Source organism: Neofelis nebulosa, chromosome 4 (genome assembly GCF_028018385.1).
Source record: "Neofelis nebulosa isolate mNeoNeb1 chromosome 4, mNeoNeb1.pri, whole genome shotgun sequence".
Classification (NCBI taxonomy): Eukaryota; Metazoa; Chordata; class Mammalia; order Carnivora; family Felidae; genus Neofelis; species Neofelis nebulosa.
This window is the reverse complement of record NC_080785.1, coordinates 44123657-44148274: the sequence shown is the minus strand read 5'-3', so window position 1 is coordinate 44148274 and position 24618 is coordinate 44123657. Positions and strand designations below refer to the sequence as shown.

At 40.8% G+C, this 24618-nt stretch overlaps 1 protein-coding gene across 1 annotated transcript in view; it reads left to right on the top strand.

Moving 5' to 3' along the window:
• NPSR1 (neuropeptide S receptor 1) overlaps positions 1-15023 on the top strand; it is a 156016-nt gene extending 140993 nt beyond the window's left edge. Inside the window, exons 7-9 of the mRNA XM_058724619.1 lie at positions 2767-2853; positions 13487-13667; positions 14555-15023. Of these exons, the coding sequence (XP_058580602.1) occupies positions 2767-2853; positions 13487-13667; positions 14555-14645 (359 nt within the window). The 3' untranslated portion in view covers positions 14646-15023. The remainder of the gene's footprint in view (positions 1-2766; positions 2854-13486; positions 13668-14554) is intronic.
• Positions 15024-24618: the final 9595 nt, after the last annotated feature.

Below are 24618 nucleotides of genomic sequence, written 5' to 3'. Positions count from 1 at the left end.
TTGCTCCAGCTCAGCGGCAAGGCCAGGGTAGAAATAATCCTTTTATCTCTCAATAAAGGAGAATTACTGGCATTTTGTAGCTCAGCTCTCTTTGAAGGGCCATCTTGAGAAGGTGGAGGCTTTGCATTTCCCTGAGTGGTCAGATTAAAGACGCTTTTCCCTGATCTCATTGGGAGATCAAAGGGCAGGTAGTTGATTATATTGGCACCCAGTTGCCCCCTGGAAAGTACTGCAAGTTTCTATTTTAAAAGGATTTCAGAGTCCAAATGTCATGCTCAAGAACTTTTCTGAAAAACAAAGTCTTCAGAACCATATTGTTTCAAAGCCAGCTGTTACTCCAGCAAATGGGAATACTTCGAAAGGATATAATTTGGTCGGCTGTATTTCTTACTTGCCTCCCATGGGTAAAATCCTTCCGGGATAAGTTTTGGATGTATATAATTCCTGTAAACAGATAACAACATTGTATAATAGACTATCTAAATGTAGTAATACCTTCTGTTCACTTCCATAAAGGTGGTTCATATTCCTCCTGAAATACTGTTAAAACTTTACTCATCTCAAGTAATAAGAGAATTGATATTCTCAGCATAGGGTTGACACCTTAAATACATTATTTTAGGTCAATATTCAAAACTCTGACTTTGGTGTTTATGCCTCATTTTTTAAATTGGGAAACTGAGGCTGGGAACGGTCAGCATTTTGCCTCAGGTTGCACAGCTAGTAATTGGTAGAGCTGGAAGGTGTAATAGGTTCTGACCTTGAAGCCTATATCCTTCCCAGGATACCACCTTAGAAATCAGGGTTTTTCAACCTTGACACTACCGGTATGTGTGGCTGGATAATTCTTTTTTGCTGTCCTCTGCATCTTAAGATGTTTAACAGCATTCCTGGCCTCTACACACTAGAGGCTGCTAGCAGCCTCCCATACATTGAGACAATCAAAAATGTGTCCAGACATTGCCAAATGTAACCCTGGGGAGCGATATTGCCCGTAGTTTAGATCCACTGCTGTAAATGCTTCTGAAGCGTTTGTTTCCTTCCACCACTGAAGACTTGTGGTTCTGTGAAATGCACAGAATAATTGGAAGCCATAATAGTACCTGAGAGTGGCCTTGCGAGGTATACATTAAGAAATAAAAAAATCAATTATAATTAGCATTTCAGTTTATTGCCCATAAAAGAGACCCTTATTCCTATTATTCCTGATAACAGTTTGTTCACTCCAGTGAGTAAATGCTCACACTGTGAAAAGACTCAGAAGCTTCAGAGGCTTGCGACCAGCTCAGAAATTCAGACCAGACTCCTCTTGAAGACATTTCAGGTCTCCCCATTTTGGCCTCAGTTTTCCCCACTCCAAAGCCAACATTCTTTCAGGCTCCAGCCAAGTGAGGTGACTCCACCATGGTCCAAATACATCCGACATTTTCTTGTTTCCGTGTCTTGGCTGAGGACTCCCTCTGTTTCATGAGTCTTTCCTGCCCCCAGCTCTACCTTTGGAATCTCTGCATCTGCCCCACAGCCTCCTCAGCATCGTGGTGGGGTCCTTATCTCATGACAGGTGTGCTATGCTGTTTGGGCTGGGTTGGACTGGAGAGGGGCTAGAATAAGAAGTGCAAATGTAAATTTCACACCAGTTTCCATGGGTTTAAAATAAATTTCAAATGTGGAATCTGAACAATGTAGTGAGGACAAGCAAGCACAGCAGTTGGTTTCTAGTATACAACTGTCCTGCCCCATGTGACAGGGGCCCTGGGTAGGCTTTTGACCTGGACCACTGCCAGGGTTTTACCCATCGAGCCCTAATCAGTGGCATCCCAGGGATGTGTGGGATTGGCATCCCATCCTCACTGAGGGTATGCTGGGACAGGGCTGTGTGCGTGCAGAGGAAGGGCACCTTTTCCCAGTTTTTACAAAGGTGCCCTATTGCCTGGCAGAAGCTCTGACAATAAAAACTCCTCCACGGCATCAATGGACCCTGTGTCCAACACCTCCAATCCCAAAGTTGCCATCTACAGACTCCTTTTACTAAGAGCTATCTCTCTGAACTCTGTCCACCCTAATCAACTTTAATTTTACCACTACTTTTTAATGAGAGAGAGGTTTATATTGATTGATTCAACAAATATTTATTAATCATTCACTAAGCTTAGAGGATACAGGAATGTAAAAAAACCAAGTCCTTGCTTCCATCAAGTTCATATTCTAGTGGATTCTTATATTTATCCTTAATGTATTTACCATCAAACAATAGCCCACATAGAATTAAATTATAACCAGGCTCCTACTTGGGACAGTTTTTTTGTTTTTTGTTTTTTTTTGTCTTTGTTTTATTTTTTAAATATCCCTGGCTTGAGCTTTTGTTGAGAGTGAAGTTTCTGAGTTAGATGTATGAGTTAGTTTGGGGTAACCATTCTAAGACAATGGTTTCACCCTAAGTTGCTAACGTGACTAGATGGGTATGTTAGCATTGCCCCCTGGCCAATTCCAGGTTTGAAGGCTAATTCCAGCTTCCGCTGACTCAGGGCATTCAGCCATGACTCGAGAGAATCTGGATGTCCCGATGCATTTGCATTTTATATCAAGTTGCAAACAGCAGTTTCCAGCATCCGGCCCAGAGCCGTCTTTACTCTGAAAATGTCCAGGAGGTCCTCCCGGGAAGAGGTGAGTGGGATACAAGTGGTCCTGTGACAGCTGTGGGTCTGGCCTGTGATGTTCCTGTTGGCAACAACAACTTCATTTCACACTGCCCTTTTGTATCTACAGATGGAAAGCTGTGCACCAGTTACAACCGAGGGCTCATCTCAAAGGCAAAAATCAAGGCCATCAAGTACAGCATTGTCATCATTCTCGGTAAGCAAAGTCCCTCTTTGTGTTGTAGAACTGGGTGAACATTCCAAAAGCAAACTTGCACCTGGGAGCTGGTAGTGGAGAACCCACGCAAGAAAGGAATTTGTCTGCAGGCACTGCCAGCTTTGTCTGACTGGAGCGGAGCGTGTGGAACTTGCCACACACCATATGCATCTCCTTTAAGGGCAGACATTGGTGCCTGATGCCTCCCTGTATGACTCGAGTAGCCTACCAAGACCATGGGGTGGATAATTTGGAGAAAGTCGATTAAGACGTAACGAGCTGATCTGAAATCACTATTATACTACATGTTAACTAATTTGGATTTAAATTAAAAAAAGAAAAAAAGACATAGCTAGCTGGATGATGTTCACCATACCCAGTTGACCCAGTTGCATTCTCTAACACGTACTCCCCCTGGAGCTGAAGTACATGGGCAAAGTAAAGACAGAAGTGACATTCCATTTCTTCTGGATATATAACTGCAGAGTCACTACAAATCTCTCCGTAATGGTCACTTTACCTTCTCTCCCATCATCCTATCTTCTTTCCTTTCCTTTTCTTTTCCCTTTTCTCTTTTTTTTAAATGTTTATTATTTTTGAGAGAGAGAGACAGACAGCAAGCAGGGAAGGGGCAGAGAGAGGGGGAGACACAGAATCGGAAGCAGGCCCCAGGCTCTGAGCTGTCAGCATACAGCCCGATGCAGGGCTCAAACTCACAGACCACGAGATCATGACCTGAGTTGTAGTCAGCTGCCCAACTGACTGAGCCACCCAGGCACCCCTTTTCTCTTTACTCTTAAGACCAATAAAGTCACCTCACCTTAGGGGGACAAAAAAGGTATTTCTAGAGCACATAGTATGTGTCGGATTGGTATGTATTCTTCGTTATTCTCAAACCATCAAAGTTTCCTCCCTCTTACGCCCTCTCAACTAATGACCTTGCTTCCTATTTGACTAAGAAAATACTATATCAGAATAGAACTCCCTTACCCTTGGGGCAGCCCGCCGGCCAAGCAGAGACCCCGAGTCTGGCTTGCAAAAGCGGAAGGGCCGGACGGAGTGTTCTGACAGCAAGTGGGACTTAACATCTGGAAGGTTATAAGTTAACAGCTCTGCTCAGAGAGGGAAGGCTGGGGGACAGCGGGAGGGAGAGTTGCTGAGCCCCGGGACAATAGAGCTCAGCTTGGCGGGGAACAAAGGCGCTCACCAGCGCCATCTCCCCCACCCATCCCCCAGCCAAAATCCCAAAGGGAACCAGTTCCTGCCAGAGAACTTGCTTGCACCAAGCAAACACCCAACGCCGTGCTTCTGTGGATCCAGTGCTTCTGCGGATCCATCCCTCCGGCGGCAGGTCTGACTCCCTCCCGGTGGTGCAGGGCCCCTCCCAAAATGGATCACTGAAGGATAAGAGAGCTGAGCCTGCCACTCCTTCCCCTGTGCACCTTGCCGATCTGCCCCCAGCTAATATGCCAGATCCCCAGCACCACAAGCCTGGCAGTGTGCTAGTAGCCCAGACGGACCATGCCACCCCACAGTCAATTCTGCCCCTAGGAGAGGGGAAGATAAGGCACACACCAGTCTGACTGTGGCCCCAGCAGTGGGCTGGGGGCACACATTGGGTCTGACTGCGGCCCTGCCCACCAACGCAAGTTATTCAAGACAGCACAGGGGAAGTGCCCCCCAGTCCCACACCACTCCAGGGACTATCCAAAATGATGAAACGGAAGAATTCCCCTCAAAAGAATCTCCAGGAAATAACAACAGCTAACGAACTGATCAAAAATGATTTAAACAATATAACAGAAAGTGAATTTAGAATAATAGTCATAAAATTAATTGCTGGGCTTGAAAACAGTATAGAGGACAGCAGAGAATCTCTTGCTACAGAGATCAAGGGACTAAGAAACAGCCAGGAGGAGCTAAAAAATGCTATAAACAAGCTGCAAAATAAAATGGAAACAACCACGGCTCAGATTGAAGAGGCAGAGGAGAGAATAGGGGAACCAGAAGATAAAATTATGGAAAAAGAGGAAGCTGAGAAAAAGAGAGATAAAAAAATCCAGGAGTATGAGGGGAAAATTAGAGAACTAAGTGATGCACTAAAGAGAAATAATCTACACATAATTGGTATTCCAGAGGAGGAAGAGAGAGAGAAATGTGCTGAGGGTGTTCTTGAAATCATAGCTGAGAACTTCCCTGATCTGGGGAAGGAAAAAGGCATTGAAATCGAAGAGCCACAGAGAACTCCCTTCAGACGTAACTTGAATTGATCTTCTGCATGACATATCATAGTGAAACTGGCAAAATACAAGGATGAAGAGAAAATTCTGAAAGCAGCTAGGGATAAACGTGCTCTAACATATAAAGGGAGACCTATAAGACTTGTGACCAATCTCTCTACTGAAACTTGGCAGGCCAGAAAGGAATGGTAGGAGATCTTCAATGTGATGAACAGAAAAAAATATGCAGCCGAGAATCCTTTATCCAGCAAGTCTGTCATTTAGAATAGAAGGAGAGATAAAGGTCTTCCCAAACAAACAAAAACTGAAGGAATTCGTCACCACTAAACCAGCCCTACAAGAGATCCTAAGGGGGATGCTGTGAGACAAAGTACCAGAGACATCGCTACAAGCATGAAACCTACGGACATCACAATGACTCTAAACCCGTATCTTTCTATAATAACACTGAATGTAAATGGACTAAATGCGCCAACCAAAAGACATAGGGTATCAGAATGGATAAAAAAACAAGACCCACCTATTTGCTATCTACTAGAGACTCATTTTAGACCTGAGGACACCTTCAGATTGAAAGTGAGGGAATGGAGAACTATTTATCATGCTACTGGAAGTCAAAAGAAAGCTGGAGTAGCCATACTTATATCAGACAAACTAGACTTTAAATTAAAGGCTGTAACAAGAGATGAAGAAGGGCATTATATAATAATTACAGGGTCTATCCATCAGGAAGAGCTAACAATTATAAATGTCTATGTGCCGAATACGGGAACCCCCAAATATATAAAACAATTACTCACAAACATAAGCAACCTTATTGATAAGAATGTGGTAATTGCAGGGGACTTTAATACTCCACTTACAGAAATGGATAGATCATCTAGACACACGGTCAATAAAGAAACAAGGGCCCTGAATGATACATTGGATCAGATGGACTTGACAGATCTATTTAGAACTCTGCATCCCAAAGCAATTGAATATACTTTCTTCTCGAGTGCACATGGAACATTCTCCAAGATAGATCACATACTGGGTCACAAAACAGACCTTCATAAGTATACAAGAATTGAAATCATACCATGCATACTTTCAGACCACAATGCTATGAAGCTTGAAATCAACCACAGGAAAAAGTCTGGAAAAACTCCAAAAGCATGGAGGTTTAAGAACACCCTACTAAACAATGAGTGGGTCAACCAGGCAATTAGAGAAGAAATTAAAAAATATATGGAAACAAACGAAAATGAAAACACAACAATCCAAACGCTTTGGGATGCAGCAAAGGCAGTCCTGAGAGGAAAATACATTGCAATCCAGGTCTATCTCAAGAAACAAGAAAAATCCCAAATACAAAATCTAACAGCACACCTAAAGGAAATAGAAGCAGAACAACAAAGACAGCCTAAACCCAGCAGAAGAAGAGAAATAATAAAGATCAGAGCAGAAATAAACAATATAGAATCTAAAAAAACTGTAGAGTAGATCAACGAAACCAAGAGTTGTTTTTTTGAAAAAATAAACAAAATTGATAAACCTCCAGCCAGGCTTCTCAAAAAGAAAAGGGAGATGACCCAAATAGATAAAATCATGAATGAAAATGGAATTATTACCACCAATCTCTCGGAGATACAAGCAATTATCAGGGAATACTATGAAAAATTATATGCCAACAAACTGGACAACCTGGAAGAAATGGACAAATTCCTAAACACCCACACTCTTCCAAAACTCAATCAGGAGGAAATAGAAAGCTTGAATAGACCCATAACCAGGGAAGAAATTGAATCGGTTATCAAAAATCTCCCAACAAATAAGAATCCAGGACCAGATGGCTTCCCAGGGGAGTTCTACCAGACGTTTAAAGCAGAAATAATACCTATCCTTCTCAAGCTATTCCAAAAAATAGAAAGGGAAGGAAAACTTCCAGACTCATTCTATGAAGCCAGTATTACTTTGATTCCTAAGCTAGACAGAGACCCAGTAAAAAAAGAGAACTACAGGCCAATATCCCTGATGAATATGGAGGCAAAAATTCTCAGTAAGATACTAGCAAATCGAATTCAACGGCATATAAAAAGAATTATTCACCATGATCAAGTGGGATTCATTTCTGGGATGCAGGGCTGGTTCAACATTCACAAATCAATCAACGTGATACATCACATTAATAAAAGAAAAGATAAGAACCATATGATCCTGTCAATCGATGCAGAAAAGGCCTTTGACAAAATTCAGCAACGTTTCTTAATAAAAACCCTCGAGAAAGTTGGGATAGAAGGAACATACTTAAAGATCATAAAAGCCATTTATGAAAAGCCCACAGCTAACATCATCCTCAATGGGGAAAACTGAGAGCTTTTCCCCTGAGGTCAGGAACATGACAGGGATGTCCACTCTCACCGCTGTTGTTTAACATAGTGTTGGAAGTTCTAGTATCAGCAATCAGACAACAAAAGGAAATCAAAGGCATCAAAATTGGCAAAGATGAAGGTAAGCTTTCACTTTTTGCAGATGACATGATACTATACATGGAAAATCCGATAGGCTCCACCAAAAATCTGCTAGAATTGATACATGAATTTAGCAAAGTTTCAGGATACAAAATCAATGTACAGAAATCAGTTGCATTCTTATACACTAACAATGAAGCAACAGAAAGACAAATAAAGAAACCGATCCCATTCACAATTGCACCAAGAAGCATAAAATACCTAGGAATAAATCTAACCAAAGATGTAAAAGATCTGTATGCTGAAAACTATAGAAAGCTTATGAAGGAAATTGAAGAAGATATAAAGAAATGGAAAAACATTCCGTGCTCATGGATTGGAAGAACAAATATTGTCAAAATGTCAATACTACCCAAAGCTATCTACACATTCAATGCAATCCCAATCAAAATTGCACCAGCATTCTTCTCGAAGCTAGAACAAGCAATCCTAAAATTCATATGGAACCACAAAAGGCCCCAAATAGCCAAAGTAATTTTGAAGAAGAAGACCAAAGCAGGAGGCATCACAATCCCAGACTTTAGCCACTACTACAAAGCTGTAATCATCAAGACAGCATGGTATTGGCACAAAAACAGACACATAGACCAATGGAATAGAATAGAAACCCCAGAACTAGACCCACAAACATATGGCCAACTAATCTTTGACAAAGCAGGAAAGAACATCCAGTGGAAAAAAGACAGTCTCTTTAACAAATGGTGCTGGGAGAACTGGACAGCAACATGCAGAAGATTGAAACTAGACCACTTTCTCACACCATTCACAAAAATAAACTCAAAATGGATAAAGGACCTGAATGTGAGACAGGAAACCATCAAAACCCTAGAGGAGAAAGCAGGAAAAGATCTCTCTGACCTCAGTTGTAGCAATTTCTTACTTGACACATCCCCAAAGGCAAGGGAATTAAAAGCAAAAATGAACTACTGGGACCTTATGAATATAAAAAGCTTCTGCACAGCAAAGGAAACAATGAACAAAACTAAAAGGCAAAAACGGAATGGGAAAAGATATTTGCAAATGACATATCGGACAAAGGGCTAGTATCCAAAATCTATAAAGAGCTCACCAAACTCCACACCTGAAAAACAAATAACCCAGTGAAGAAATGGGCAGAAAACATGAACAGACACTTCTCTAAAGAAGACATCCAGATGGCCAACAGGCACATGAAAAGATGCTCAACGTCGCTCCTCATCAGGGAAATACAAATCAAAACCACACTCAGATACCACCTCATGCCAGTCAGAGTGGCCAAAATGAACAAATCAGGAGACTATAGATGCTGGAGAGGATGTGGAGAAACGGGAACCCTTTTGCACTGTTGGTGGGAATGCAAACTGGTGCAGCCACTCTGGAAAACAGTGTGGAGGTTCCTCAAAAAATTAAAAATAGACCTACCCTATGACCCAGCAGTAGCACTGCTAGGAATTTACCCAAGGGATACAGGAGTACTGATGCATAGGGGCACCTGTACCCCAATGTTTATAGCAGCACTCTCAACAATAGCCAAATTATGGAAAGAGCCTAAATGTCCATCAACTGATGAATGGATAAAGAAATTGTGGTTTATATACACAATGGAGTACTACGTGGCAATGAGAAAGAATGAAATATGGCCCTTTGTAGCAACATGGATGGAACTGGAGAGTGTTATGCTAAGTGAAATAAGCCATACAGAGAAAGACAGACACCATATGTGTTCACTCTTATGTGGATCCTGAGAAACTTAACAGAAACCCATGGGGGAGGGGAAGAAAAAAAAAAAAAGAGGTTAGAGTGGGAGAGAGCCAAAGCATAAGAGACTCTTAAAAACTGAGAACAAACTGAGGGTTGATGGGGGGTGGGAGGGAGGGAAGGGTGGGTGATGGGTATTGAGGAGGGCACATTTTGGGATGAGCACTGGGTGTTGTATGGAAACCAATTTGACAGTAAATTTCATATATTGAAAAAAAAAAGAACTCCCTCAGCCTTTCACCTTCACATTCTTCCACCTATCTGCCTGTGTACGTACGATGTGCTCTTTTCTCCTATTACTGTAGATAAACCAACACTGCTTCTTTCTAAGCCCAAAATGATGGCTGGAACCCTGCATCCCATTCCTTGCTGCCTCCTCAAGAATTTTGCCTCTCTGGGTATCTTTCCTCCATGACAGGCCTCCCCTCACCTGGATCATGTGCACGTAAATGCTGTGCAGTAGCTCCCTCAGTGAGCTCTTCAGAATAGACCCGCTTCACCACTCTCTCCCCTAGTACAACTCCTCCACAGTTTACCTCTCATTCTCTGGAGTCTGTTTCTATCTCTCTTCTGTCCTGTTACTCCTGAAACCACCCTCACCAAGGTCACCAAAACCTCCAAAATGCCCAGTGTCGATTCTCAATCTTCATCTTGACTTGTAAGCAACATGTGATCAGGCTCTCCTTCTTAGAACACCTCCTTTGCTTAGCAATCATACTTATGATTTCTACTTGAGATCTTGATTTGCATTTCCAATAAATTCATCATACTCAACACGTCAAAGTCTTGGCATGTTCTTCTCCTCCTCCAGAGTAACTCTTCCCCCCATTTGTCCCCATTTCAGTAAATGACACCATCTTTCACCCGGTGTCTGCATCAAAAACCTAAGGGCCATCTTTCTGTCATTATTCTATTTCTCTGACATCCTGCATAACTAGCACATCAGCAAAGCCTGAAGGCTCTACATCCAAGATAATTCTCAAACCCTATCATCCTTCGCTATCTATACAACTCCTGACAGAGCCTCCACGAATTTCTGCCTGTAACATTAGAACTGGTCTTGTCTTATTCCTTTTCTGCAAAACAGCCAATGTGATCTTTCAAGATTGTAAACCAGGTATCATCACAATCCTGCAAACCCACCTCTGGCTTCCCATTACATCGGAATAAAACCCCACGTTTTTACCACGTGTGATCTATCGCTCAGCCAGGTCTCCAGCCTCATTCCCAGGGCTCTCCCTGTTGCTTGTTCTCTCCCACTTCTGTTGGTCTTCTTGCTATTTCTTTACAATGTCAACTTGTTTGCACCTTAGGGACCTTGTGTTGTTTCCACCACCTGAGAGACCCTGCCCCCAGATGGTTGCCTGGCTCCCCCCTCACATCATTTTGTTTACCAACGGTGCTACCTCTTCAGCCAGTCCTCCAGCACAAGTTGTAAACAGCCCCCCTCGTCATTATTCTGCGGTATTTTTCTGCCTATTCCCACTTCTACCTGACATTATATCTATTAATCTGCATTTTGTGTATCCCCTACTGGCTTCAATCCATGAGAGCAATGACCTTTGCTTTGTGTTCCTTATATTATTATCACCAAAGCCTTAAATAAGATCCCACATACACTAGGTGCTTAATTAATATTTGCTGGGAACAAATGGATTAGGATATGCAGGAAGAAAAAGGATTCTTTTTATTTGGCTCAAATACTACCCTCCCTGCCCTCTTACAGCTCCAGGAGCTCTGAGAAAGCATACCTCTCGTGGAAGCTGCCTGTCAGCTCACCAAAACGGTCCATATCTCACCTTTCTGAGACACAACTGCAAAATGCCAAACAGACCACACGCAGTGTGACACAGCCAGTAGAATAGAGGCACAAAACAGCACTGCAGGCCGACCTGAGGATAAAGCGTATATAGCCATGGGGGCTCAGAATCCTTTCCCAACAGCTTACAAAGTAAATCAAAGATTCTCTTGCCTTCCCAGACAATCAGAAACACGGATATACCTCCCATGGATGTTGAGTCAGGAAATATATGTCACACATGTGTGCCAGAGCCAACATAATTATTTGTAATCAGGAACCATATGCCCAGGCCCTGGGGGTCCTTTAGTCAGAGAGCAGAGATGCCCACAAGAGGGGCAGCCCATGTTAACAGCCCAGTCAGACCAAAGAAGCCCTTCCTAAAACACATGTTTTGTAAGGCCCCTTTACCTGAAATGAAATGTATAATTAATACCACTTACCCAACATAAGTCTTCAAAGATCAATATTTAATAATACAAAGGAGGACTAGAAAGAAAATAATTTATAATAAAACCATGCAGATTTCAATATGTAAATACTTAGGCACAGCTACCCTAGGAGAATAATGAAGTAGTCAGCTAGATGTATTAACAGCTACAAAGGAAAATCAGTGCAGGTGTGTTTTCATGAAGGCACGAAAATAAAGCAGTATTGCTGTCAGGGACCTGATTTTCCGAGCAGGTAAACAAATCCTGCTCAAGTTCCAAATTACAGAAAGTAATCTTTCCTCCCTTTGCAAGAGAATTGCATTTCTGGAAAATTCACTATTTAGTACAAATATTTGTGTTCATATATAAAATAGAGTTAGGCTTCCAGAGTTCTGGAAATTATAAACAGAGTTCTCTGCTACATAAATCAAAGGCTGTATGGGACCTGGGTCCCGCAGGAGGACTAGTATCCCTGGACACCCCAGACCCCTTACCCCCTCAACACACACAAATCCATAAGCATGCACATTTTCAAAATGCTCCCAAGAGGCACTTTTGCCCCTCCATGCCCCAGAACCACTGTTCTAGGTCAATGCTAAGCTCAACCACCAGCACCCAAAAGGCTCAGTGGTCTTGGTGTTTCAATTGCTCCTCTTTAATACCTTGCCAAGGTCTGGGGAAACAAACACATGTCAGTTGAACAGTTTCAGAATAAAGTTGGCCCCTGCAAGCAGATGGGGAAGGAAGCCTGACTTCTCTGAGGAAAGTCCTATGGGTGAGAAAGCAGGGAGAAGGACGGTGGAGAGGGTGTGACAAGAAAGCAGAAGAGCACATCTCGGTGTCTAGTCAGCCTAAGATTGTTTACCTCTGTGCATGTGGGGATTGGTTCAGTTCTCCAGAGAATGAGGAGAGAGACATATATGCAAAGAGAATTGTTAGAAATTGGCTTAGGATCTGCAGAGCCAGGAGAGCCCATGGTGTAGCTCCAGTCCGAGTCTGAGTGTGAAGGCAGGAGAAGAACAATGTCCCAGCTAGAAGATAGTCAAGCAGACAGCACAATTCATCTCTCACTCAGCTTTTTGTTCTATTCAAGCCTTCTGTGATTGAATGGGGCCCACTCACATCGAAGAGGACAATCTCCTTTTCTTAGTTTACCCATTCAAATGTTCATCTCATCCAGGAACACCCAGCAATAATGTTTCCCAAAATATCTGGGCACCCCCTGACCCAGTCAAGGTGACACATGAAGTTAACCATCATACTCTGGATCTCTGTTTACCACTCATTTCCTCTGAAGATGTTGAGACAAACAGAATCAGGGGCTCACACGCACCGACTGACTTGGAGGGGGTAGAGGGCAGCTGTTTTCTGGAGTGGCTAACTTAGAAATGGAAAAGAAAATTAAGAACATTGTGATGAAGCCAGACGTTGCTCTGAAAACATTAGGCACCACAACTCTCCCCTGCCGCACACTAAAACCAGAAATCACTATCTGGTTAATATGCTTCCTGTTCTTCTGGGGTTTTTTTTTAATAGAATCTCCAAAGAGTTTTGCTGGTTTTCCTTCCACATGATACAGGATAAGAGGCTGAGGCCATGCCAAGCCATTCCCAACCTTTCCATGAAGACTGACAACAATGGTCAAATCAAACGCTCCCTTTACAGACAGAGAAGATCCAAGAAATTCCCTCAACTTTAACAATGTATCTGTGGGATGTGTATACATGCATGTGTACATGTGTGTGTGTGTGTGTGTGAGTAAACATGACATTAATGTGAACACACAACTGTCCTAAATATTTCTGAGAGATCCCAGGGGCTAAGGAGCCTCCTATTTGGAGCTCCAGTTGAGGGCGCCACCGAAAGGCCCCTGGTTGTGATCTGCTATGGCACTAATGGCTCTCTTCTCCCCAGCCTTCATCTGCTGTTGGAGTCCATACTTCCTCTTCGACATGTTGGACAATTTCAGTCTCCTTCCAGACACCGAGGAGCGCTTCTATGCCTCTGTGATCATTCAGAACCTGCCGGCTTTGAATAGTGCCATCAACCCACTTATCTATTGTGTCTTCAGCAGCTCCATCTGTTTTCCCCATGGGTAAGGGTCACTACTGCCCGGGCCAGCACAGATGGCCATTGCACTAGGACACTGACATGTGTCTTCTCTTTCAGTGCCTCCTGGCAGGTATAGATGAGATGCTTCAGGGTCAGAAAGGTCTTGCTAGTGTGACAAATTCAAACCCAGGCCTGTGCCATTGTCCATGCTCTTTCTCCTATAACCACATCACCTCCTGTAGCAACCATCTTAATCAGGTCACACATAGAAGAGCTTTCTTTTGTCCAAAGTTTCTCTACACTAATTTCTCTACACTCAATACAATGCTGTGGTGATAGCAGGATCCAAAGCCTTATTATCATTTTACAGATAAACAAATGAAGGCCCATGACCTTAAGTAACACTATTGAGGTTATCTAAAAAATTAGTAGCAAAGCTGAAATTAGATCCCTCCCACAACTACTCAGCCATCTTGCTGTTTTTCAGCTGTTTTAATGCATGGGCTACAGAGAATAGGTAGAGATATCCATAGGAGATAAAATAATAAAGTGGTTTAAGGCTTGGGTTTGATGTCAGTGGCCACAGTTCAAATCCTGCCATTGCTGATTCATGGCTATGGATAATAGATGTGGATAAGCTCAATAACCTTGAGCAAGTTATTTAACTTCCATAAAACTCAGTATCTTTGCCTATAAAATGGGACTAGAAGCAGTGCCTACCTTTCGACCAGTGATGTCTCTGTACACTGGGCTCTGGTGCTGACCAGTGGGAAGACTGGGAGTGGGAAGGAAAGAGGGATATTACATGCAAAGTGCTTAGTCCAGTGTTTAGTCGTCAATACATCCTCCATAACTATTATGGTTTAACTTCCTTACTTCTCTTTTCATCAGGTCAAATTATTTTCCCTCTCTGATCTATTCTTTCTCTAGGCAGCAAACATCACGGGATTCCAGAATGACACTCCGGGAGAGAACCGCGAGGCACGAGATGCAGGTTCTATCCAAGCCAGAATTTATCTAGACTCTGGGACAGTAGTATGGCTAGTCTGAGCCCCATCAGCAGTGCTGGGTCCGTCTCCACCTTGGGCACGTGCATGGAACTTCTCCATTCTGCTCCTTTGCACAAAGCAAACATCCCAATGAGTGTGTATCTCCTGCGTCAGCGAGTATTGGCTAATGTGAAGTCACCAACTGTTCATGTCAGCCAGGAAAGATCCTCCCTCCTCCCCATGATTCCCAGCCCTCCTTCCCACTGCTCAGCACCAGAACCCAATGAACAGAGACATCTCTGGCCCAGGATCAAGCTTGGGCAAGCAGAGGGGACTAAAGAAGCATAGTTGTGTTATGAGAGTCTTCTAATTACAACTTCGGATGTAAATAAAAGACTTGTTAAAGCTTAGATTGTCCCCCCATCTTTGGATTGGCTGTTTAGTAGTTGTAGCCCAGAAGATATCTGTCCTCAAAATGCCAACAAATTCATTTCCAGGCATGGGTACTTTGTGTCTCCTCTGCAGATAGCCTTGGTTTGTAGTTGGGTGTGTTGCAGGAATCAACCTCACAGTACTGTTGTATGAACAAATGATTTGTCAAAAGAACCCAATGCTGGCCCTCCAGAGGAAAGTTATAATCGAAGGGTGCTTTCACTGATGGGAGAAAAAAAAACAAAACACTAAAAAATCATGGCCCCCAGATTTCCAGTCTCTGAGAGTTGGGACCTGGGTCTCACATATCTGAGGCTCTCTGAAGGCCCCTCCCTTTGCATTCAACGTTTGGGCCACTCTGGGCTCTGTTCCTCATGTCGCAGGGACACTTCTTTCCCTTCTATGAACCCTCTCTCCTTAGCTGGGAGCTGAATTCCTGTGGCTTTTCTAGGCGCGGTCCTGGTCCCAGAAGCTCTATCATTTTTGCATATCACAGCCATTGTCTATCTAACACCTCGGCCAGAAAGTGCTGGTGGGGTTTATTTTGACAAGTCTGGAGTTTGGTATTTATAAGCATAATCCAAGTGAAATATGACTAAATGTTTTCTAGTCAATTTTTGCCATCAGATTTTTTCGTAAGTGGAAATGGCATAATTTAATTTGATTATATATACACCCCACCCACGGCTGTGGAATGTGCGTGAACTCCTTATTTTTAGCCTCACATACATTCTTGACATTAAAATCTCCTTGGCAAAATCCTCCTTCCCAGAATTATTCTGAGCTTAAGTCTTTTTTTTTTCTTGGCCTACTGCTAGTGGAGTCATTAAAATGTGCAGTATATTTTAATAGCACTCCATTCCTCATTATGGTGTCAGCCCAGCAACTGCATGTTTAAGGTCACAGTGGCATTTTTCCCGCAAACTCTCTTATCAATTCTGTCTGACCTTAGGGAAAGTATCTCCTTGGGCAGAAATCAGACTCTTCAGTCACTCTCTCTCTGAGAATAATTCTCTGAATTGAGTAGCCTGAATAATCTAGTTTATGTCTACACAATGGTTTTGAAGACTGCCTCCCCTTCTGTCCAATCAGCTAAATGTGAGCAACCCTGAACACTTTGAGCGGCTGAGAAGTACTTTTCAACATTTCATTCTCAATCAAGATGTGCCACAAAAGAAAAGACCCGCAGAATTGTTGCTAAAATCGCTGCCTGCATGGAAGCCAATTAACAGAGCAAAATCTGGCAGGTGTCCGGGATGGCAAAATAGGAGGCCTGGGTTCTCCTGACAGATGCTTTCAATCTCTGTCAAGTCCTGGTCTGCAAAAGATATTAGATGTCTACCTCATCTATCAGTGGAGTCTGACAGTGAAGGAGAGAGTAGAGTGAGGGGCTGTGTGCTCTTTAGAAACTGGGAATGTGATTTTGTAGTTGTTGTAATGCCGTGTATCTCATTCCCTGAGAAGACTGGACATCAGTAAGATAATGATACATGTTGCTGCAGGATAAGCTGCCTTTATTTATTTTTTTAATGTTTTATTTTATTTCTGAGAGAGAGAGAGAGAGAGAGAGGAGAGAGAGAAAGAGCATGAGCAGGGGCTGGGCAGAGAGAGGGAGAGAGAGAATCCCAAGCAGGCCCTGAGCTGTCAGCACAGAGCCTGATGCAGGGCTCAAACCCATGAAACACGAGATTATGCCCTGAGTCAAAGTCAGAAGCTTAACTGACTGAGCCACCCAAGTGCCCCTGGAAGATGAAAATGAAATGAAACTTGCTTTATATTGCTTTATATTGATTGGTGTGGATTCTGGAATCCTCATCTCCATGTTATCTGCTAGGCTCGGGAAAATACAATTTAAACATGAGAACATTGGTAATTTACTAGTCTTATGACCTCAGACAAATCATTTAATGTCTTTGGGTATCAAGTGCCTCAATCTGCAAGATGGGAACAGAATAAGGCTGGAGCAGAGGATCTTATACGTTCTCTATAGATACAGTTCTGAGACTGAAATGGTTTAAATTGTACCCAGAGAGTCAGACTTTTTGCAATCCTTTACCCATGGGCCTGGTGACTTGGTGACTCAACACTGAGTCATTTGCCCTTTAGAAGGTGTAACTTCACTATCTATCACTATGATATCAGAGAAACATCATTTCCTAATCGAGAAATACAGTTTGAGCTCCTGGAGAAAAAGACAGCTTTGGTGATGTGATGTCACTGTCGGTAGCTTTGGATGCCCAAATGGGGCCAGAGAAGTCAACAAGGGGCTTTATAAAATAAAGATGCTCACTTCTTACACCGAGAGGAGGCCTGTGGTTACATTATCACATAGCTCCAGGCCCAGGTGAAAATTTAGGATAAGAAGAGTAGGTGTGCTCAATGTATTTAGCCATGCTATAGAAATAAGTGTCTCCACTTTACTGAACTAAATTAAACATGAATGGTAAAAACTTCTCTGCTTTCAGGGCTTGTGTGAAGCATAATTTAATTGAAGTTTAATCTCGCCAAGCAACATCTCTCACCATTTTTCCTCCAGAAAGTAAGTGGCAACACCTTTTTAATGGCTTTAACTTGAAATTAATCATGAGAAAAAAAGCATCCCTTTAAAAGTAAACAAACGTGCAGCATAAACTGTCTCCCTCACTTCAACAACTTTATACACACATATGCAGAAATGACTTTGCTTTTTTCCTTCTGCATGCACGGTGTGGAAAGGGGCCTCAAGGAAACAGGAAAACAAAGATACTCTCAGCAGGAGATAGAGTTATTCTGTACTTCTAGAATCATCTTAGGTGAGATACAGACCTGGTGGCAACTGCACATCTTTTATCATCCCCTGAATAGACCTCATTTTATATGCAGATCTGCTCGTGTTCCCTACAGCTTTTCAATTGCATTTGATTAAAAAGAGATAGCCCTGTTTGGCACCAACCTCCTTGCTTGTGGAATCGTGAGGAACCCATGCCTCATTGCTCTGCAATTGCATTTTTAAAATGCATTATCCACAACAGTGGATTAACTGGGCTGGTCCGGTTAACATTTTAGAAGTGCAGTTCTGCGCTTATAGAATGTTAAAGTGGATGGAGGCTTGGCTGTCTAGTCTCATGGTTTTCAAACTGCTCAGGGATCCTTTAAGGAGGTTCACAGGAGGTGTGACCCAGTATTACCATTTGTACACACAACAATAACATGTCCAGAGAGAACTAAATGTAGTTAAATTGGTTAAAGGTCCTTGAATTACCTGGAATGAGAGAGGGTAGAATGTACAGTATATTAGACATCGATACACCCAGAATGCATGCTGTGATTTCAAGAATGCATGTTGTAAAATAATAGAAATGAAGAGGTATAAAACTTCTAAGCCAAAAAAGAAGAAAAACTGAATGACAAAATCTCTTAAGCAGTCTGAAAGAAGGCAAGAAAAGAGGAACATGAAGAGCTGGGACAAATAGAAAGCGCATAGGAGGATGGTGAGGATTTTTTATGCAAATATATCAGTAATTGTAATAAAGGTAAGCAGATAAAATGCTCCAATTAATAATCCAAGACTGTCAGGCTGGATTTTTTTTAAAAAAAGAAAACAAAACAACACGCAGAAAGTTTGAAAGTAAAAGAATGGACCAAGGCATTCCAGGCACCCGGTACCAAGAGAAAGCTGGTGAGACTATGTTAGTAAAGACTAAATAAACTTTAAGGCATAAAGCATTTATAGAGTTAAACAGGGACACTTCAAATGATAAATGTTTTAATTCAACAGGGTGGTATTTTAATTCCAAATTTCTGTGCATCTAACAACATGGCTTCAAATATATATTTTGCAAAGCTGTCAAAATACAAAATAAATAGGCCAATATATAGCCTCATGGGGAATTTTATCACGCTTAATTCCAGTTATTGAAGCAGAAATTAGAAATGATCTGGATAATTTGAACAACGTCAGTAACACATGAAGCACGTTACCCTAACACCCCAGAATAAACAGTCTTCTAAAGCACATGTGAAGCAGTTATAAAAGTTGACCCCGTGCCAGGCCATAAAACAAGCTTCAAAACCTTTGGAAGACTGAGCTCATACAGTCAAAGAGTTTCTCTGATCACGATGCAATTATGCTAGAACAATAAGTAGAAAATTGCCATATGTTTGGAAATTAGGAAACATACTCCTCAATAACTTATGGTCAAAGAAGAAAGTATATGGAAATTAGAAAACAATTGTACTAAGTGATAATGAAATTATATATCAAATGTGTGGGATACAGATAAAATAATGCTTAAAGAAAAGAGGAAAAATCTAAAGTCAATGAACAAATTAAATTATCTGTCTCATGCAGTTAGAAAAAATCACCAAAATAGCCCCCCCCCCAAAATCTAAGGAAATAATAGAGTAGGAGTAAAATTAAGGAAATAGAAAATAAATGTAATTTAAAAGATTCAACAAAGATAAATTTCTGCTCATTGAAAAAATAATAAAATAAACTCAGGTAAGATTAGTCAAGGGGGAAAAAAAGAGAACTCATAAATAAGCAATATCATTTTTTTTAAAGGATATCACTGTAGGTCCTGGAGCCAATAAAGAGATGATGACAGCATATTATGATTAAACTCATGCCAAAAAAATTGAAAATATGCATGAATGGGACAACTTACCATAATGGACATAAGAAGAAACAGTAATCTGAGTAGTATCATAACTACTAAATAAAGAATATGTTTTCATTGGTAAGTTCTACCACCATTTAAGTACAAAGCAACTCCCAATTTTACAGACTCTCCAGAAGACTAGAAAAGGGGTGAGTTTTAAAATTATTTTTGAGACTAAAAATACTTAATTCCAAAATCCTACAAAGATTACAAAAAGGAAAATTACAAGCCACCTTTTGTCATGAAAATAAATACAAAAACTTGAAATAAGATATTAATAAACCAAATCCAGAAAAAATATAAAAAGAGTAACACTTGTGACCAAATTGCATTCATTCCAGGAATGCAAAGTTGGCTTAACATTAGAAAATCACTCAATAACTCATTACATTAATAGATTAAATGATTTATAATAAAGGTAGAGAAGATGTTTGATAAAATTATTTGACATCCAGGCACAATAAAAAAATCTCACAGACTTGAGATAAAAAGAAATTCCTAACTAACTCTAAACGTTACATACCAAAAAATCTAATGATGAAACTTTAAAGGTGTTCCCTTTAAATTAAAGAATGAGTTAACATGGCTAAAATTAACAACACAGGAAACAACAGATGTTCACGGGGATGCAGAGAAAGGAGAACCCTCTTACACTGTTGGTGAGAATGAAAACTGGTGCAATCACTCTGGAGAACAGTATGGAGGTTCCTCAGAAAGTTAAAAATAGACTGACCCTATGACCCAGCAATTTAACTACTAGGTATTTACTCAAAAGTATATAAAAATACTGATTCAAAAGGGCACATGCACCCCAATGTTTATAGCAGCATTATCAACAATAGCCAAATTATGGAGCGAGCCCAAATGTCCATTGACTCATGAGTGGATAAAGATGTAGTGTGTGTGTGTGTGTGTGTGTGTGTGTGTATGTACAAATGTATATATATACATACACACACACACACACACACACACACAATGGAATATTACTCAGCTGTAAAAAATAATGAAATCTTGCCATTTGCAACAACGTGGATGGAGCTAGACTATATTAGGCTAAGCTAAATAAGTCAGAGAAAGACAAATACCATATGATTCCATTCATGTGGAATTTAGGAAACAAAATCGATGAACATAGGGGAAGGAGAAAAAAAAGAGAGGGAAACAAACCCCAAGAGACTCTTAACTATAGAGAACAAAGTGAGGGCTGATGGAGGGGAGGTGGGTGGGAAATGGGCTACATGGGTGATGGGTATTAAGGAGCGCACTTGTTGTGTTGAGCACTGGGTATTATATGTAAGTGATGAATCACTAAATTCTACTCCTGAAAGAATGAGTTAACAATGCTAGCATCATCATTTCTACATTTCAACATTGTACTGAGATCCTAGCCAATGCTACGAAGCAAGCAAAATAAGATAAAAGGTATAAGGATTGATAATGAGTAATAAAAACCAATATTATTGCTATAAATATATAATGGAAGATTCAAAATAATATGTGGATAAATTATTAGAATTCATCATAAGTTTTAGTAAGGTAGCAGGATACAAAATCAATACACAAAAATCTGTATCATTTCCACATAATAGCAACAAATAGAAAATTAAACTTTTAAATTATTATCTATTATAGCCTTAAAAGATGAGGTTTCCAGGAACAAATTTATAAAATGTATATAAGTCTCTATGGAGAAATCATAATATTACTGAGAGATATAATATGTAGAAATAAAATGTAGAAATAAATATACAATGATTACTGTTTGGAAGACTGAATATCATAAAATTATTCTTCTCCACTGATGTATAATATGAATACAATGGCAATCAAAGTTTCAACAGGAATTTTGTAAAACTTGACAAGATAACTCTAAAAATTTATATAGAAATGCTTAGTCAAGACTCTAAGCAGAAAAAAAATGGAAAACCTTGATGAACCAGGTACCAAACCTTATCATAAAGCCATAAAAAAACAAAAAACAAAACAAAACAAAACAAAAAACGTTGTGGTATTGTCTTCAGAGTAGACAAATTAGCAAATGGAACAGAGAAAGAATCGAGAAGAAGATGCTTACATTTGGAAAACTTGATTTATTTCAGAGTAGCATTGCAGAGGGATGGAGAAAGGATACTCTTTCAGATACATCATACTAGCACAGCTGGGTGTTAACATGGGAAAAAATTAAAATGAAAACCTAGTGAATTATATGCAAAATTGGTTCGAGGTGGATTATGGATCTAACTGTAAAGACAAAACAACCTTAAGGAAATAATGTAGGACAATGGCTTTAAGATCTCTGAATAGGGAAGTAGCTCTTAAACAAAAAACAAAAACTATAGTTTGTCAAGGAAAATAGCGATACGTTTGATTAAATTTAGAAACTCGGTTCACCAAAAGCCATCATAAAAAGGGTCAAGGGAGCCTTAGAATGGGAGATGATGTTTGTAACACATAAAACTGAGCAAGATCTAGTATTTAGAATATATAAAAGCTCATGGAAATCAGTAAGAAAAGACAATAGAAGAGAGACAAATGGGCAATACTTGACTTCAGGAAAGAGGTGATCCAAGTGGCTGGTAAACATGTGTAATTCAATACCATCAAAAGTCAGGAGAAAGTGAATTAAACCACAATGAGAAAATAATATGCATCCGCTGGACTGGCAAAAATTGAAAACGTTGACAGATATCGAGCCCTGGTGAGGTCACGGAGCATCAGAAATTGTCATTCTGTTTTGGTGGGTGAATAATTAATACAACTATTCTGGAAAAATATGTGCCTTTAACTAGTAAAATTAAGGATGCATATACCCCATGACCTTGAGATTCCATTCCTGAGTGCACATACCACAGAACAGTGTAATTATGTGCACCATGATACAAATGAAAGGATATTCATAATAGTATTGATTGTAAGAACCTCAATTGGAGACAAAACAAATGTCCACCAATGGTAGAAGAAACAGATTATGCTGGATCTCATACAATGGGATACTTTATAGCAACAAAAATGAAAAAAACAAAAACCACAGCTGCTTACCACAATATGAAAAAGTATTTTAAAAAATAACATAAAGGATAAAGAAGATAGATACCAAAAGATACTATGTATCATTTGATTCATGTAAAATTCAAAACCAGTCCAAATTAAACTGCCCTGTTTGGGGAAGCACACATAGGTGATACAAATTCTAAGGCAAAGCAAGAAAATTACTTTTTATAAAAGCCAAGGCCAGGGCACCTTTGTAGGAGAGGGAGGAAGAACTCTCTTTGAGAGGGGGCATGCAGAAGATGGATGGACAGGCTATATTTCTTGCTCTGGGTGGCAGTTACATGCTCTAATTACTCATTAACCTGTATATTTACGTCCTGTGCACTTTTATGAATGTGCATTATATTTCACAGTACACAGAACTTCTAAAACTGTATTTCAAAAAGGCTTTTGGAACAATTATTCTGGACACAGTGCGGAGAGAGGAGCCAGACTGGCAACAGGGAGGTGATCAGTTGTGTCTCAGTTCCATATAAGAAACAGCAGAGATGGCTGAAAGATCCTTCTGGGTTCCTTCTCTGCATTCAGAGCCAACATGTATCATTAGCATCAAGTAATAGGGATATTGGATGCCAACATTTTTCAAAATCTGCAGAAACATCTTGGCTCCTTCACAGAGCCTTGGGAGTCAGTTCAGCAGAAATCAATATTCATCTTCTGTTCTCTTCTTGTCTGTCTGGGGGTCTGGAGTACTTAAGCTCTTCCCATATCCTTCCATATCCTTTCCCAAAGTCTCCCTCTCCTCCTTGTCCCCATCCTTCCTGCCCTTCTTCATCCCGCAGGGCAGAGCAGATACACAATACACCTGCTAAGATGTTACCCAGAGCTCAGCTGAATGCAGCATTCCTTGAGAGATTTACATGTAAACCGGGAACACTGAAGATGGTGATGTCCTAACCCCAAAGAACTAATCACCAAAGGTAGGCACTTGAGGCCTGCAGTAGGTAGCTGGGAGAAATATTTGGGGCCAAAATCTTGTAACTCACACATCCCCATAACTACCTGACTGGCTTTAAGGAGGCTGATCAAATGGTCCCAAACCTACCTCACAGAAGTTAAAAAATAAAAAATAAACAAGTACAGATTGCTAGATCTCCAGCCCCAGAGCACTGGGTTCTGGGCAGAGCCTGGAGATCTGTATGAATACCAAGCAACTCAGGTGATTATGGTGTAGCAAGTCTGTGCAGCCCTTCAATGGGCCAGGATTTAGAAGCCTAAATTTCTCATGGCCGAAGTGTGCAGGCTCCCTTTGCTTCCCTCCATCCAGTTGCTCTGGGACCCACCTGAGGACAAACGTGTTCTCCTAAGAGTCCAACTTTCTCAGCTTGCAACTCTCTGTATATGTTAGATAAACCCAAGACAGCTCAATTTCTTCTTCTTTCTACTCTGGATTAAATGCATTTTTCCCCAAGAAGACAGACTTAATCTAAAATAGTTCTACATCCATGTAGATACCCAAAAGAGAATCAAGTGGATAAGTATGGCCGTGTATTTATATGATGCCTGGACACAAGGAAGGATGCTTCCAAAGAGGAGTCTGGGGAGATCTAACAGCATGTGGGTGTGATATCACATCAAAGCCCTCTAGAGCAGGTTTTCTTACACTTTTTTTTTCCTCAGGACCCCTTTATGCTTGTTTATGTGGATTATACTCATTGATATTTGCTGCATTAAAAATTAAAAGTGAGAAAATGTTCAATATTTATGGATTCATTTACAAGTAACAATAATAAGCTCATTACATATTAACCTAAATATCTTTTATATGGAAAGCAACTATATATCTCCCCCCAAAATAATTAGTGAGAAGGGTGACATTGTTTTAACTTTTGCAAATCTCTTTAAGTTTGGCTTAACAGAAGACAGCTGGATTTTCATA